The sequence below is a fragment of the Salmo salar genome, chromosome 08 (assembly GCF_965601325.2).
Source record: "Salmo salar chromosome 08, fSalSal1, whole genome shotgun sequence".
Taxonomy (NCBI): domain Eukaryota; kingdom Metazoa; phylum Chordata; class Actinopteri; order Salmoniformes; family Salmonidae; genus Salmo; species Salmo salar.
The window spans coordinates 16731898-16750032 of record NC_138298.1 but is presented as its reverse complement, the minus strand read 5'-3'; the positions used below and the strand labels follow the sequence as shown (position 1 = coordinate 16750032).

Here is an 18135-nt window from a genome sequence, read left to right as displayed (position 1 = left end):
AATGGGCCTCTACGCTTATTTAGATATTCCATAAAAAATCTGCCGTTTAAAGCTGCAATAGTCATTCACAACATTAACAATGTATTTATGATCAATTTGATGTTATTTTAAATGGACAAAAAATGTGTTTTTCTTTAAAAAAACAAGGACATTTCTAAGTGACCCCAAACTTTTGAGCAGTAGTGTATTTTCAATAAATTAGCAAAAATGTCTAAAAACCTGTTTTTGCTTTGTCTTTATGGGGGTATTGTGTGTAGATTGAGGGGAAAAAACGATTTAATACATTTTAGAATAAGGCTAACGTAACAAAATGTGGAAAATTCAACCCCGAGTCTATACGTTACGATCACCTTTGGCAGTGATTACAGCTGTGAGTCTTTCTGGGTAAGTCTAAGAGTTTTCCACACCTGGATTGTGCAACATTTGCCCATTTATTCTTCTCAAAATTCTTCAAGCTATGTCAAATTGGTTGTTGATCATTGCTTGACAACCATTTTCAGGTCATGCCATATATTTTCAAGCAAAGTGAAGTCAAAACTAACTCGGCCACTCAGGAACATTCAGTCTTCTTGGTAAGCAACTCCAGTGTAGATTTGGCCTTGTGTTTCAGGTTATTGTCCTGCTGAAAGGTGAATTCATCTCCCAGTGTCTGGTGGAAAGCAGACTGAACCAGGTTTTTACTCTAGGATTTTGCCTGTGCTTAGCTCCATTCCACTCCCCAGTCCTTAACGATTACAAGCATACCCATAACATGATGCAGTTACCACGATGACTAAAAATATGGAGAGTGGTACTCCGTAATGTGTTGTATTTGCCCCAAACATGACACTTTGTATTTAGGACAAAAAGGGTTTTTGCCACATTTTTGTAGTAGTGCCTTGTTGCAAACAGGATGAATGTTTTAGAATATTTGTATTCTCGTGTTGAATTCAGTCTTTTCACTCTGTCAATTAGGTTAGTATTGTGGAGTAACTACAATGGTGTTGATCCATCCTCAGTTTTCTCCTATCACAGCTATTAAACTCTGATAATCGTATGTGTGGGGTACAGAGATGAGGCAGTCATAAAAAAACATGTTTTAAACTGTATTATTGCACACAGAGTGAGTCCATGCAATGTATTGTTACTTTTTTACTCCTGAACTTATTTAGGCTTGCCATAAAGGGTTTGAATACGTATTGACTGAACATTTTAGCTTTTAATTTTTTATTAATTTGTAACATTTAAAAAAACATAACATTATGGGGTATTGTGTGTGTGTGTAGGCCAGTGACAAAAAAATCTCAATGTAATCCATTTTTAATTCATGCTTTAACACAAAAATGTGGAAAAAGTCGAGGGGTGTGAATATTTTGAGGGTATTGTATATTTGTGTTTTTTCCCCAACACCAAATACAAACATACACATATTAACAACAACTTACAGACGCACCCAAAAATGACTACAGCTCATCTGCCGAGACGCACATGTTCACACCCCCATCCCTAGTGCCTGCATTGTTGTTTGCTACATTGGCCTTAAATTGTACCAATTTGTGGCTCAGTTGGTAGAGCAATGATGTTTGCAACGCCAGGGTTGTGGGTTCGATTCCCACGGGGGACCAGTATGGGAAAAAATGTATGAAATGTATGCATTCACTACTGTAAGTCGCTCTGGATAAGAGTGTCTGCTAAATGACAAAAATGTAAACGTACCAATTTGTTTTTCTAGGTCACCCATGCTATTTCAATGTGTAATGATGGCGGATTGATTCATTTCCAGGTTTTTTTGTATATATTTTTTCAAGACGAGTGATGAGAGGAGAATCGTCCAGCCATTGTGTATCTCACTACACCCCCATATCCCATGTCTTGAAATTTGACAGATAAAAATGTAATTACCATTGTAATACTTCTGACAGCCAACTTTCTAATTCAACCCATAACTTTTGGATGTCATAGCATTCCCAGAAAGCATGGATTATTGAGTCATTTGTGAATTTTGTCTCTTGCATAATACATTTTAAAAATTAGTTTATACTGGATTAAGTGTACATTTTAACTGTAATTTCATTAGTTATGCACTAACATTCCCTCCATCTTGTGCCAACATCAGTTCTTTTTTAGTCTTGGTTCCCATAGTTTATATTTGTTTATAAGAGATTGTCAGGTGGATATGCTCTCTGCAAGGTTTTGTATATCATATGAACACCCTTTTCTCACTCAAATAAGATTTCCTCAAGGTATCTCTGATGTCCCAAACATTATTGTGATATGTAACTTAAGTTTATTTTTAATTCCGTCAACAGGATGGGGGAGTGAGAGGACATCCCTGTATTGTGCCCCTTTCTAAAGCAATTTCATCAGGTAATGTATTATGAGTATTTTTGATTTATGACATTGATATCATTTTTTATTTAAATGTATTTCAGCTGGAAAATTGAAAGCTTCCAAAGTTTTGAATAGAATATGCAATTTAAGACAGTCGAAAGCCTTTTCGGCATCAACAGCTATTATTGATAAATCTTTATCTAGTTTTTTTGCGTATTGTATTATTAAACATGTCCTTGTATTTGTCTGTCTATTTTTAATCAACCCTGTTTGATATGTATCAAATCTGGTAAGACTTTTGCCATGCTAATGCTTATAAGCATTTGCTATTATTAATTTGTCACAATTTATTAAACTTTTGGGTCTATAATCAGCAGGGGACTCTCCAGATTTTCCTGGTTTTAATATAACTGAAATAACAGTTTGATACATGGAACTAGGACGTACTAAGTGACGAGTGTTGTCATTTGTGTAAATAGGTGTACTTTTCCCTAAAATTGTGCTTTTCTCCATGCTAATGTTTTAATAGTATCCAATATTTATTTTTGGGTGATCTCTGTTTTAAGTAATTGTTATTTGTCTGCTGAAAATTGCTTCAGGGTTCTTGAGTCTAAGGCAATAGGATCCGTCCAACTGTTGTTTAATTCTGATTTATATACATTTTCATAGAAGCTGTTAAAATTGTCATTAATCGCACTGTTTCTAATTACCGCATTTGTCATTTTTAAAACATAAAATGTAGTGTTTTGTGAGAGCTGCCAGATAGTTACCATATTTATTTGCCATTAAGTAGTATGCTTTATTTGAGTTTAACCTGTAGATGTTGGCTCTCTTCAAAAGTAAAAGATCGTATTTCTACTTAAATTCAGAAATTACTTTCTTGTTTACCTTGTAAAGACTTCTATGGGCTTTTTCTAAGATTGAAAGGAAAATAAATCACAAAATCAGATTTTACTTTTGCCAAGTATGATATTATCATTCCCCTAATGTACGCCTTAAAAGGCATCCCAAATTATATTGGGGGTCAGCTTTTCTTTGTCTGCTATTTCTAAATTTGTAATGGTTTTTATTTTTTCATTTAGGTATTTAATACATTCCGGGTCCAGAAGATGCACTCTGTTCATTCTACAGATTCTGTCGCTAAGTGTATTTTCTGTTGATGTAATTAGGCATGATACCGGACAACAATCCAATCTCACTATATCGTGCATTTTTGGGAATAAAAATGGTCAATTCTTGAATAGCTTTTGAGAAAAAAAAAAAAGTAAGTCTTAGTAATCTCTAGGTGTCCTATAAATTATTTGTAGCGATTACATATTCCAGCCTCTTTGGAGGCTCCCTAAATTTGCCTTTTTTATTACTACGTCTGTCAATCTTATCGAACTTGTAATTTGGGTCACCTGCCCTAAATAAAAGTTCCTGTCTGGATTTGATCTAATAGATCTTGCATTCTATCTAAAAGCACCAGATTTGCCCCTGATACAAACACAAAATCGCGAGCTTAGGTTCTGAATGTTTTTTCAAAATTGTGTTATTGATATAGCCTTGTTCTGTTCAATGTTCTCTACCTATTTAGTACTCTTAATAACCCAATTCATGCTGTTTAGTTAAAAAGAATACAAGATAAAAATAGCTGACACCATTCAAACCAATGAGGGTTCAGAAATGTAAAGCCAATTATCTCAGAATCATCTTTTTGCAGATAGAACCTTAGTCTTAAACTCTCTATGTAACATACTTTTTAGACTTAAGGCACATATATGTCACACAATGTCTGGATGAAATATTCTACCCAGGAATATTCAACACTGAAATCTGTGGGTATTTTCTGCTGACAACAATGACAATGTATATTTGTCTTTAATGCAGGGTTTGATCTAAATGTCAGAAGCTATCCAGGGGAATGGTTACTTTCTATGTTAGAGTGGAATGTTTTTTCTGCTGGTGCATCCTGAGGTAGCTCCTCTCTGTTAACCTCTTCCCGCAGTGCGTACTGGCGAATGGCCTCTCTCCCGTGTGGACCTTCAGGTGCATCTTCAGCTGGTCCTGGCGGGAGAACCTCTTCTCACACTGCGTACAGCTGTAGGGTTTCTCCCCTGTGTGGACCCTCTGGTGCCTCTTCAGGTGACCAGCCTGGGCGAAGCGCATGTGACACTGGGTACAGCTGAAGGGTTTCACCCCTGTGTGGACTCTCAGGTGCCTCTTCAGGCTGAAGGAGTGAGAGAAACTGGCCCGGCACAGGTGGCAGCTGAATTGTTTCTCCCCCGTGTGCATCCTCTGGTGGATCTCCAACTGTTGGGGAAAACTGAAGGCTTTCCCACAAAACGAACACGGGAAGCGCTTCTCTTTGGCGCCACCACCTTTACTGATTCTGTCTCCACTACTGTCATTTGTCAATGGGCTTGTGTAGCTATTTAGTGTTGAGGCATTGGCATTGTCTGAGGTCTGGTTTAACATAAGTAGAGTGTGAGGAGGATGAATGCCAGGGAGTGTCTGTGTTATTGCAGGGTCCATATTACAGTTGATAGATCCTATAGAAGGCAGGCTGAAGGCAGCACCTGTTAGGGGGTTAACCTGAGGCGCCATCAGTCTCTCTGAATCACAATTATAGGAGCAGGACGGAGCATCGTAAGCCAAGTCTGTACTCTCCCGTCGCATAAGTTCACTTTCCTGTCCCCGCAGACCAAATCTACGCCTCGCCCTGGTCTCAGCCAGTCTGTTGTCATGGAGACTATGTTCAGATGTTGTTTTGGGTTTGACTGTTTGTTTCTGGTTGTGGTTAACAGTGTTGATCCCCAGCCCAGAGTTGAGGACGCTGTCCCATCCCCTGACCTCCACTATGTCACCTCTGGTCCAGGCCTGCTCGGTGAGGTTGTTCACTGGGCCCTTGGCTGCACCAGTCTGGGTCTGGGAATCCAAAATGGCCACCCATTCTCCTCTGTTAGCCTCCAGCCAACCACCTACAGGAAGAGTTTAGAAAATAGACTTTAAAAACATGGCAGAGAACTCTACATATGGAGTTTTCGTATGTAAACAAAAGTTAAATATTGTGGGGGAAAAAATAGCCACTATTCCCATTGAAGATCTAATACTGTATGTAGGCTATGTGGGTCTTTCTATTAACTACTTGTTACAGCTGTTGATAAGTCACTGATAATAATCAGACCATTTCTCATGTCATTACATTAAGATAAGGGGGAACATAGCTATCTATATTCAATACAATAAACAAGTTCATTTAAAACCTGTTTAACCATTCTCATGGTGGGTGTCTTAATGGATTTGTCCAAAATCAGGTGACATTACTTTTCTGTCCTTGCATTTATGGCTGTGTAAGTTGTTGTATCATATTAAGCATTAATCAGTTCAATTATACACTGCTCAAAAAAATAAAGGGAACACTTAAACAACACAATGTAACTCCAAGTCAATCACACTTCTGTGAAATCAAACTGTCCACTTAGGAAGCAACACCGATTGACAATAAATTACACATACTGTTGTGCAAATGGAATAGACAACAGGTGGAAATTATAGGCAATTAGCAAGACACCCCCAATAAAGGAGTGGTTCTGCAGGTGGGGACCACAGACCACTTCTCAGTTCCTATGCTTCCTGGCTGATGTTTTGGTCACTTTTGAATGCTGGCGGTGCTTTCACTCTAGTGGTAGCATGAGACGGAGTCTACAACCCACACAAGTGGCTCAGGTAGTGCAGCTCATCCAGGATGGCACATCAATGCGAGCTGTGGCAAGAAGGTTTGCTGTGTCTGTCAGCGTAGTGTCCAGAGCATGGAGGCGCTACCAGGAGACAGGCCAGTACATCAGGAGATGTGGAGGAGGCCGTAGGAGGGCAACAACCCAGCAGCAGGACCGCTACCTCCGCCTTTGTGCAAGGTGGAGCAGGAGAAGCACTGCCAGAGCCCTGCAAAATGACCTCCAGCAGGCCACAAATGTGCATGTGTCTGCTCAAACGGTCAGAAACATACTCCATGAGGGTGGTATGAGGGCCCGACGTCCACAGGTGGGGGTTGTGCTTACAGCCCAACACGGTGCAGGACGTTTGGCATTTGCCAGAGAACACCAAGATTGGCAAATTCGCCACTTGCGCCCTGTGCTCTTCACAGATGAAAGCAGGTTCACACTGAACACGTGACAGACGTGACAGAGTCTGGAGACGCCGTGGAGAACGTTCTGCTGCCTGCAACATCCTCCAGCATGACCGGTTTGGCGGTGGGTCAGTCATGGTGTGGGGTGGCATTTTTTGGGGGGGCCGCACAGCCCTCCATGTGCTCGCCAGAGGTAGCCTGACTGCCATTAGGTACCGAGATGAGATCCTCAGACCCCTTGTGAGACCATATGCTGGTGCGGTTGGCCCTGGGTTCCTCCTAATGCAAGACCTCATGTGGCTGGAGTGTGTCAGCAGTTCCTGCAAGAGGAAGGCATTGATGCTATGGACTGGCCCGCCCGTTCCCCAGACCTGAATCCAATTGAGCACATCTGGGACATCATGTCTCGCTCCATCCACCAACGCCACATTGCACCACAGACTGTCCAGGAGTTGGCGGATGCTTTAGTCCAGGTCTGGGAGGAGATCCCTCAGGAGACCATCCGCCACCTCATCAGGAGCATGCCCAGGCGTTGTTGGGAGGTCATACAGGCACGTGGAGGCCACACACACTACTGAGCCTCATTTTGACTTGTTTTAAGGACATTACATCAAAGTTGGATCCGCCTGTAGTGTGGTTTTCCACTTTAATTTTGAGTGTGACTCCAAATCCAGACCTCCATGGGTTGATAAATTGGATTTCCATTGATTATTTTTGTGTGATTTTGTTGTCAGCACATTCAACTATGTAAAGAAAAAAGTATTTAATAAGATTATTTCTTTCATTCAAATCTAGGATGTGTTGTTTAAGTGTTCCCTTTATTTTTTTGAGCAGTATACTTTAAACTTGAACCCTGTAAGATCTACCTTGATCTAGCTGTCGGATAGTTTTTTTGTACAGATATCTCAGAAATGCAGTGTAACTACGTAACATTTTGTGCCTCCTTACACTGAGTATAGGGTTAGGAACATTGCTCTTTCCATGACAGACTGACCAGGTGAATCCAGGTGAAAGAGCTATGATCCCTTATTGATGTCACTTGCTAAATCCACTTCAATCAGTGTAGATGAAAGAGAGGAGACAGGTTGAACAAGGATTTTTAAACCTCGAGACAATTGGGACATGGGTGTGTATGTGTGCCATTCAGATGGTGAATGGGCAAGTCAAAAGATTTAAGTGCCTTTGAACAGGGTATAGTAGTAGGTGCCAGGCGTAGGCCTGTGGCGTCATGAAATTGTCATACTGCGATTGTCATGCAAATAACTGCCGGTCTCACGGTAATTGACAGTTAATTAACATAAACACCTTTAGCTTCTCCTGGCTTCCACTGATCCATTGAATATAGCCTACACCACAATAAATCCATGATTTATTTTAGACGGGTCTAAATAAACATGTTATGTAGAAAATGTAGCCTATTTCAGAAGAACAGAATAGCATATTCTAAGTTGTCTTTATGTTAGGTCTATGCCATATGGCTGTGGGCTACACTAGTTAATTTAGCAGACAAGATTTGCTTAGAATTCCATGGAATTATTTCATATAATTTAATAGTATGAAGAATACAATTGAACATAGCTGAATAAAATAGATAGTGTTGGTGCTGACATCTTCAGGACAGGAATACCGGTTTACTTAACGGAGGAATAAACACACATGTTCATCATTGGTGTTTCAACCAGAACGGGGGAAAATGCACTTTATTTATTTTCGCACATGCGCAGTCATACATCTCTCATAGGGCATGACTGTACGAGTGTAAGAACACAACTCAACAACATATTAGTCCACATGCCAACAGATAGGATATTTTCCCCAAACGATTCCCGAGGGAGTGCGCACATACGGCTTCTGTGTTGAGTGGTTAACAAAGAAACAGGTCCTCCAATCTGCTTAATTTAGACATTTATGCAACTTCAGTTGTGATACAAAAATTAGGCTATACGTTAACATATTGTATACATTCTAGCTGCATGATGTGACTAATGATGATTTGAAAAAAAGTCACATGAAAGGCATGAGCACTGCTCCGTTTCATGCGCAGGCTGTACACTTCATCTCTCATTCACTATTTGACAAGCACTTGATAATATTCTCACCCATCAGACTATTCTTAATTTAATCTGGTCTTTACATATATTGTTGAGTCTGTGAAAAGTAGAGGCCAAGCAAGCCAGGCATATCTCAATATTTCAAAATACAATCGCGGGAAAACATCGTTTAGAAAGCAAATGGTTATTGCTGTAAAGAGAAGACAATGAAAAGACTAATCTGTCTTTAAGTTATCAAAATTCTCAATTTCATTGAACGAACAGTATATCTTATTGGTAATATCCCCGGTGAGAGCGCACTGCACATATTCACTATTTATCATTGTTGGGTCAGTGCTACATAAGTTTGTTTTTGGACAATAATTTCCTCCTTTGCGTCTCCCCTTCTCGTAGGCCTATTATATGGACAATTCTTTGTTTTTGATCTTTGTCAAAATCAGCAGAATAGGTTACCCTGTAATTTGTCGTGTTAAAAATATTATGTTAATGTCACCAGTCATATAAAGTGTAGTAGAATTCCATGACATTTTTTTAAATAAAAAAGGCCAAATTTTTCCTGTGCAAAGAAAGAAACGTTTCTGATATAGCCTATAGTCTAGTCCTACTCTATGCGCTCAGCCATGCATTGAGCAGTCTTTTTTGAGAACAGTGATTGAGTTATATTGTTAACCTAAATTATGACTATCCAATCTACTCATCACATAATGAATAGTAGGCTCTCTCACATAAGTCTGCAAATGCGATGATGCATGGATTGCATTTTTATGGTGAAAATTAGCTTTCCCAAACTTGACACTCACGCACAGCCTTTGTATGCTAGGTAGGCTACACCGGTTGTAAAGTGGATTAATGTGCTTCATTTGAAGAATTTAGCAATAAATATAGCAGCACAAGAAAGCTGGGATCCTCTTTTAAATCGTTGCCAGTCAAAACTCTGTTTTCACACGCGATTGCGCAATGAATGGACCTCCCGGACCAGGCCCAAATCCCATTATTCACATAAAGAAAAGACGAAGATACAGGGGGGCACCTTGTGAGAATTCGTCGGCGAGTGGGTAACCCGCCTCTAACATCCATTCTATTGGCCAACGTGCAATCACTGGAGAATAAACTGGATGAGCTCCGTTTGAGACTATCCTATCAACAGGACATTAAACTGTAATATCTTATGTTTCACAGTGTCATGGCTGAACGACGACACGGATAATATACAGTTGGCTGGGTTTTCTGTGCATCGGCAGGACAGAACAGCTACATCCAGTAATACGAGGAGTTTCGGTGTGTGTCTATTTGTCAATAACAGCTGGTGCGTGATATCTAATATTAAGGAAGTCTCGAGTACCTCATGATAAGCTGTTGACCACACTATCTATATTTTCTGTAGCCGTCTATTTTCCAACCACAAACCGATTTTGGCACGAAGACCGCACTCAACGAGCTGTATGCCATAAGCAAACAAAATGCTCATCCAGAAGTGGCGCTCCTAGTGGCCGGGGACTTTGATGCAAGTAAACTTAAATCCATTTTACCTCATTTCTACCAGCATGTGCAACCAGAGGGGGGGGAAACAGTAGACCACCTTTACTCCACACACAGAGATGCATACAAACCTCTCTTGCCCTCCATTTGGCAAACTTGACCATAACTCTATCCTCCTGATTCCTGCTTACAAGAAAAAAACTAAAGCAGGAAGTACCAGTGACTCACTCAATACGGAAGTGGTCAGGTGACGCGGATGCTACGCTACAGGACTGTTTTGCTAGCACAGACTGGAATATGTTCCGGGATTCATCCAATGGCATTGAGGAATATACCACCTCAGTCACTGGCTTCATCAATAAGTGCATTGACGACATCGTCCCCACAGTGACTGTACATACATATCCCAAACAGAAGCCATGGCAACATTCGCACTGAGCTAAAGGGTAGAGCTGCCGCTTTCAAGGAGCGGAACACAAATCCGGATGCTTATAAGAAATCTCACTATGCCCCCAGACGACCCATCAAACGCTCGTCGGATGTGGCATGGCTTGAAAACTATTACGGACTACAAAGGGAAACCCGACGGGCTTAATAATGCCTTTTATGCTTGCTTCAAGGCTAGCAACACTGAAGCATGCATGAGAGCACCAGCTGTTCCGGGCGACTGTGTGATCACGCTCTCTCCGCAGCCGATGTGCGCAAGACCTTTAAACAGGTCAACATTCACAAGGCGGCGGGGCCAGATGGATTACCAGGACGTGTACTCAGAGCACCAACTGTCAAGTGTCTTCACTGACATTTTCAACCTCTCCCCGATCGAGTCTGTAATACCTACATGTTTCAAGCAGACCACCATAGTCCCTGTGCCCAAGAAAGTGAAGGTAACCTGCCTAAATGACAACCGACCCGTAGCACTCACGTCGGTAGCCATGAAGTGCTTTGAAAGGCTGGTCATGGCTCACATGAACACCATCATCACGGAAACCCTAGACCCAATTCGCATACCGCCCCAACAGATCCACAGATGACGCAATCGCACTCCACAGTGCCCTTTTCCACCTGGACAAAAAAAACACCTATGTTAACTGTTTCTTAAAACGGCATTGTTGGTTAAGGGCTTGTAAGAAAGCAGTTCACAGTAAGGTCTACACCTGTTGTATTCGGCACATGTGACAAAAATGTATTTGATTTGATTTTGACTGGGCTTATAAAAACACATCTGTCACTAGGCTCTGTAGGCTATGTGCTCTCCAACCGTGTTCCAGGGTCCCTAGGCGTATAGGCTACATTTGGAGTTATTTAGCCAGTTTACCTTATCAAAACTATGGGCTAGGCTACATGATGTGTGTGACTATGAGACTGCACACATTGACCCTCATTGACAAGTTATAATATTGTAACCCATCAGACTACTCTCAATTTAATCTTGTCTTTACATATACTAAATAATATATATGTGTGAAATTAGTTTTGATTTAGAATGGGCCATTATCATGCACCTGTTGGAACAAGGGGGAAAAACATACATGTATGCACTTAAATAGCAAATGGAAGACGCTTTTTCTGTGGTTCATTTTCATGCCAGCCAGGTAGGCTACTCCCGTTGTAAAGCAAAGTAATGTGCTTAATATTATGAAAGTTGACAAATAAATATGGTAGGCCTAGAAAGCTGATGGGATCCTCTTTTTAATAGAGGCCATCAAAACTCTTGATTTTTGATTGCATTTGCATTGATGTAAGTGTGATTAGAGCAGGGCTCTCCAACCCTGTTCCTGGAGAGCTACTGTCCTGTAGGTTTTCACTCCAACCCTGTTCCTGGAGAGCTACTGTCCTGTAGGTTTTCACTCCAACTCTGTTCCTGGAGAGCTACTGTCCTGTAGGTTTTCACTCTAACCCTGTTCCTGGAGAGCTACTGTCCTGTAGGTTTTCACTCTAACCCTGTTCCTGGAGAGCTACTGTCCAGTAGGTTTTCACTCCAACCCTAATCTACCACAACTGATTCTAATAATTAGCTGGTTGATAAACTGAACCAGGTTAGTTAACTGGGGTTGGAGCAAAAACCTACAGGACAGTAGCTCTCCAGGAACAGTGTAGTAGACCCCTTGGAATAGAGTGACAATAGAGCGCTAAGTACCAGGCCATTAGCGACTGGCAGTTAGCAAGTTTGGTATGCTTCTAATGACCATCAGCGACAGAGTGCAGTTTTGGAGAAGCCTAGTTACTGTCACATGGAATTTGACTGTGGTCATGACTCGGTAATACGTACACCGTAACAGCCCTAGCCAGGCGCACCGGTTTGAGTGTGTCAAGAACTGGAAGTTTCCCGTGTGTATCAACAATGATCCACGACCCAAAGGATATCCAGTCAACTTGACACAACTGTGGGAAGCATTGGAGTCAACATGGGCCAGCATCCCTGTGGAACTATGAATTATTCTGGGTATAATGACAAATTTCACAGCCTAGTGGGCTTCATCACAACATGATCTGGTAATGAAAAATTCATTTTAGTTTCCATGTTACACCTGCAGTTTTAAACAATACAACAGGCTTGAAGTTTAGCCTACTTGAACTTGAAGCTCAGAAATGTAAGTATTGGAATTAGCCTACCTTGAAAATCAGACATTTCCTGAATTTGGTGCTACATCTTGGCACTAACCTCCTTGTAATTATTGTAACCAATGTACAAGTTCTCCTGCTCCCTTATAATTATCCTTGATTTCTTTTTTGATCCGTTTTTGTGAGTGGCCACTTTCGTTTGTTTCCCGCTGCTTCAATTGAAGGGTGCTGCACTACTCTGTTGCGTTAAAACCACGTGTGGTTATTATGAGGATGACATCATCTAATGTTGGCTTCAACTTGGCTTTCCATACAAATCCTTCCAGTGCAAAAGGAACCTGGTTTTTGGTGGCTTTCTCATTATAAAAACAGCAATGGTGAGATACAAATGGTGAGATTAATGCTACCGTTATTCATGGCTTTATTATGTGTGGCTGCATCAGAATGTAATAATAATCATTTGTATATCAATGCATTGACAAGGCCTAAAAATTCATTATTCTTAAAAGTGGTAATGGGGTCCTTGAAAATTACAATTACGTGCTTGAAAATATCCCTGAAAGTCCTTGAATTTGACTTGCGAATGTCTGTATGAACCCTTCTTAAAGGATGTATAGTCTTGGGCCTATGTTGTTGTATAGGTGGCGTTAAGGGACAATTTGCATATATTCCTCTAAGTACAGGTATGTGGAACTGCATGAAAATCATTTTGATTTTGCTTCAAACCATTTAGAAATGTTGATCCTAATATCACACATTGGCCCCATTATTTATAGAAAGACCCATGTATGTATCCCTTACCTTGCTCCCCCATCTTTTGTCCACTCAGCAGGTCAATGCTCTCTGGTCTGTCTTCTATTGTCTCCTCTTTGACCAGCAGCAGATCAGGCTTCCCATCCTCCATGTCTACTGGCTGTAAGAGATAGAGTGAGAGGATGTTGGATCAAGAAATCTGATATGAGCATCCTGCTATGGAGAATCTTCTGATTGGGCAATGAGGGATTGCTATGAGTACTATGCAAACATGTCACTTAATTTGATTACTTACATTATTTAATAGTTTTAGAATTCAAATGCATGGTCAAGACCTGGGCCCATATCCACAAAGCATAAAATAGTAAGATTGCTGATCGAGTATCAGGTTCCCACCTGTCTATATAGTCTTATTCATTATTATCTAAAAGGCAAAACTGATCTTAGATCAGCACTCCTACTCTAAGAGGTTTTGTGGATACAGGCCCTGACATAATACCATTCAGACAGTAGTTCACAGTGGACTCACCTCAGTGAGACTGTGTGTGGTCCTGTGCTGATCAGCTGGTTCCTCTGTGGGTTCAGGAGAAGGTGTAGTCTGGTTGTCATCCATGACCATGTTCCCCTCAGGGTTCCCCAGACTCTCCTCACACCCCTCCTCCTTCCCCAGCAGCACCTCTGGACCCTCATCTTCCTGGAAGAGACAGGTGATACAGATTACACAGACATACACTTCCTCAGGTACGTAAACACACACAGATAATAAACACACTTTCAACATGGAGTGTTTACCCACCCCCACTATGTTTGAGTCCTATACTGTAGTTACAAAATGACTTCATTGTTGTTAAATCCATCATGGAGGACATAAATATGATGTTGTGGGTAAAAACAAGTCAGCTATGATAAGTCATCAGACAAACCTGACTAAACTATTTTGACGTGTACAATAGGTATGTTAGGTATGTCTGTGTAGGTATATTTAGTAAGTGTATAATGGTTATAAAGCCTTGTCGGGTGTATGCAGAATAGGGTGAGATCAGATATTAAAGAGTGTCTCCGTAGCCATGTTTCCATCCAATTGGCGACACATTTTCATGCGAATATTCTAAAAACAAAATGCGCATTTTCACACCAGAGATGCGTTTCCATCAAATTGACTTGTTGCAGATGAAAGGCTGATGATGTAGCGCACATAAAAATACCTTTTACAGTTAAATTCCATGTACCGAATAAAAAAATACAAGTTAAGTGGGTTTCCATCACATTTTCAACTCTATTGATGTTTTTCTCAAAAAATAATGTAGGGAGTGTGCCCACTCTGGTATTGGCAGTGTGTTCAAGCCAACAGTGCTATCTGCACGTATAGTCTACATGATGAGATTATTATTATGGACAAAAGAGTGATATTATTTGTATTTGTCAAATGGCAACCAATATTTATTTATTGGAAAGGACCATCTAGTTCATCACCATGCACTTTCACCACCCTGTGAAATCCATCATTATTTATTTCATATTTTGCATAATAAACTGTTTTCCTGACAAGTCATAGCGGGAGGACCACACAACATAAGTGTTTCCACTGACATTTCTAACATAATTGACATTACTCAGTCACAAAAAGATCCCATCTTGTCTAGCGTACTTTGTTTTGTCGACATTTGGAAAGTTGACCGAAAATGTTTCTGTTTCAATCAGGCCTATCATTACATTTTTTTATCCGACATGTACTTTTCTCACATAAAAAGGTTGGATTGAAACCTTGTTAATTACAGTCTTGGAATGAAAAGTCCCATTTTATGTTTATTAAACATAAACAAGTGTTAAATAAACCATATGAAAACAAAAGATATCCTACACAGTACAAACACAATATGTAACAGACTTTTTAGGCTTATATATGCCTTATATATCACAATGTCTGGATGCAATTTCTACCCAGGAATATTCAACACTGAAATTTGTTACTCTCGTTATTCCAAATGCATCTGTGGATCTTCTCTACTGACAATGAATCTTTGTCTCAGGGTTAGATCTAAGCTATCGAGTGGAATGGTTACTTTCTATGTTATAGAGTGGAATGGTTTTTCTGCTGGTGTATCCTGAGGTATCTCCTCTCAGAGAACCTTTTTCCGCAGTGTGAACAGCCGAATGGCCTTTCTCCCGTGTGGACCTTCAGGTGCATCTTCAGATGGTCCTGGCGGGAGAACCTCTTCTCACACTGTTTACAGCTGTAGGGTTTCTCCCCTGTGTGGACCCTCTGGTGCTTTTTCAGGTTGCCAGCCTGGGCAAAGCACATATGACACTGGGTACAGCTAAAGGGTTTCACCCCTGTGTGAACCCTCTGGTGAATCTCGACCTTTTTGGGGCAGCTAAAGCCTTTGTTACAGAACATGCAGAGGAACTGTTTCTCTTTACTATTGCCCGATGTGGCTCCCCCTCTCTGAGCCTGGGCTCTAGCCATGTCGTTTGAGTTCAATACCTGATCGAAAAGGACGTGGCCGTGTGAATCGGAAGTCCCCATCGACGTGGACACTGGGTCGCGATCCCTGAGCGTGTATAAAGGGGAGAGGGTAGTGACATTTGGATTTGTTTCTAAGCTTCCCCTGTAATCTAAGAAATCTGTGCCCTGTGACTGTCCGTCTCCTAGGTGATTATCTGCATTCCATGCGGGAGGAGCGTCACCCTCCACTTTCACAGTCACCTCATCTATCATTATAACCTCCCCTTTCTTATCTAGGCACCCTTCAGAGTATACACTACTACTATACCGGTTCCAGTCCCCTCTAGATAGATCAGTCTGTGTCTCTAAACCCAAGGGTATGTTGCCAGGGTCCATCTCTGTAGTGTAAGAACAAGACAGATCATCACCACCAGTGTCTAACGCGTCACCATCACCATCCCCACAATAATTAACCGTTCCCTGGCTCTGGTGAAATACTGGTAAGTACTCTGAGCCGGGAGCAGGAGGACAGACCAGTCTCCCCAGCCTCTCTGGGTCTGATCTGTGGTCAGATCCTGTGTGTAAGAGTCTGTGTGTTACAGTTAATGTCTTGGTGTCTGTCTGTGACTTGAGGACGGCGTTCAGCGTTCCACTGACCTCCGTGATACTGTGCCGGGTCCTGGGCTGAGCTGGGGCAGTGGTGGTGTCCTCCATGGCTACAGCCGCCTCTCCAGTCTGGATGTCTCTGCTGTGCCGTAGGTCATCCTCTCCTTCAGACCTCTCCTGCTTGACCCCAGGACCTGCAGCCTCTGCATCTGTAGACTGACACGAAGAGAAGAGGTTATTACCGGGTACATGAGTTTAATTGGATAACAATGTTGTCAGGAAGTCTCACAAGCTCCCATATGGCATATAAATAAAGGTGTTCATGAATAGCTGAGGGGAGCCATTCTGAAATAAACAGGCTACATTGGTATGTAATTTTGATCTAATACTATTACACTAACCTCTATCACGATAATGTGCTGGGTTGTGGTTCCATTCCCCTCATCAACAGTGATTGGTTGGTCATCTCCCCATGTATTGTGTCCCACTGGCTTCACAAAGCTCCTGTGGCCTCCAGTGAGATGTCCTTCACCTGAGAGAGTAAATGGGGGGATAAGAGGTGTTTAGGTTAGGGACTCAATGCTCTATATATTGTACACTATTGACAAGTCTAGAATTGGCAAGGATGTAAAGTAGCACTTCGCATAACTTCATATATTAATCATATATCATGCCTCATTGTATTCAATTAGTAAATCATAGGAAATGCATTAAACATGAATCTGGTTAGAATATGACATTGTGTCTTTGTGCAAGATAGCTAAGTAATCAGGGGAATTATTGCATACTATCCAAAAACTGACCAAGACCCAATTCCAGTTAACCATATGTGGTTAACACATCTACAGTCACACATGTGCAGAGGGGAATGGGGCGACAGGCACTGAGCTATCTATGAACCGCGGCAGGCCGCGCACCGCGGCCTTCTACAAAATGTACCTCTTGCCATTCCTCTGTATCGGTCGAGGATCTTGACACTACTGGGACGACTGGCAATGACGCGCTCTCGTGCCACCTTCAGTTCCAGTAGCTGTAGTTTCCTCCGCAATCCCCTGTTTTCTTTCTGGCTTTGAGTTATTTCCAAACGAAACACTGCATAATCGTCGTCTACGAGTTTACAGATCTCTGCCACGGCTGCATTCGCTAGCACCTCCATAATGGAGGCTATTTGAGTGTGAAAAACCATACAGTTAGCCATTGTTAGCGAACGTTAGCAGCTAACTAGCATTACCTAGATAACGTATATCAACCAAGACCGGTATCCAACACGAATTAAATACTACGTGGGGTAAGTATGTGATGCTGTGCAGTTAAATTAGTCATAATCTTAGTTCCATGGTGTTCATAAAAGTCTAAATAACAACGCTAACGTGGAAATTGTTCTTGGTCGTTTACTTCCGTTTACATGGATGATTGGCGTCATAGTTCAAAGGGTGTGGCTAAATTGGCGTCATAGTTCAAAGGCTGTGGCTAAATTAAAAGGGTTTGCGCTGGTGATGCTCATGAAACCAGGGGAGCGTTCAGTTCGCTGCACGTTTGCTACGTTGCGGAAGGGTTTGTACTGAACAACACGTTTCCCCAAAACGTTCTTGAACAGACTTTGAGATACGTTTGCTCCGGTTTGGTGGGTGTGTCAAGGTGTGCCTTAAAGCAATAAGCGAGGCACTGTATTTAAAGGGCAGTGGCCATGTTGACAGTGTTCACCAAACCACAACCTCACCCCCTCCATGTTTTCAATTGGTCATTCAGTACAGCAATTATCCATCAAAATACTGAACGCAGCCCAGTTTTAACCATGGTAGCAAATTGAGTTACAAAAC

General features: G+C 41.5%; 1 protein-coding gene across 1 annotated transcript; it reads right to left on the bottom strand.

The window, feature by feature from the left end:
• Positions 1 to 1283: 1283 nt before the first annotated feature.
• LOC106610074 (uncharacterized) lies at positions 1284 to 17747 on the bottom strand. The gene is made up of 6 exons (XM_014209219.3): positions 17255 to 17747; positions 16717 to 16847; positions 16367 to 16531; positions 13793 to 13957; positions 13312 to 13423; positions 1284 to 5270 (listed from the first exon to the last, which is right to left on the bottom strand). Exons 1-6 carry the CDS (start codon positions 17511 to 17513, stop codon positions 4225 to 4227), a joined length of 1878 nt encoding a protein of 625 aa, XP_014064694.1. The 5' UTR covers positions 17514 to 17747; the 3' UTR covers positions 1284 to 4224.
• Positions 17748 to 18135: the final 388 nt, after the last annotated feature.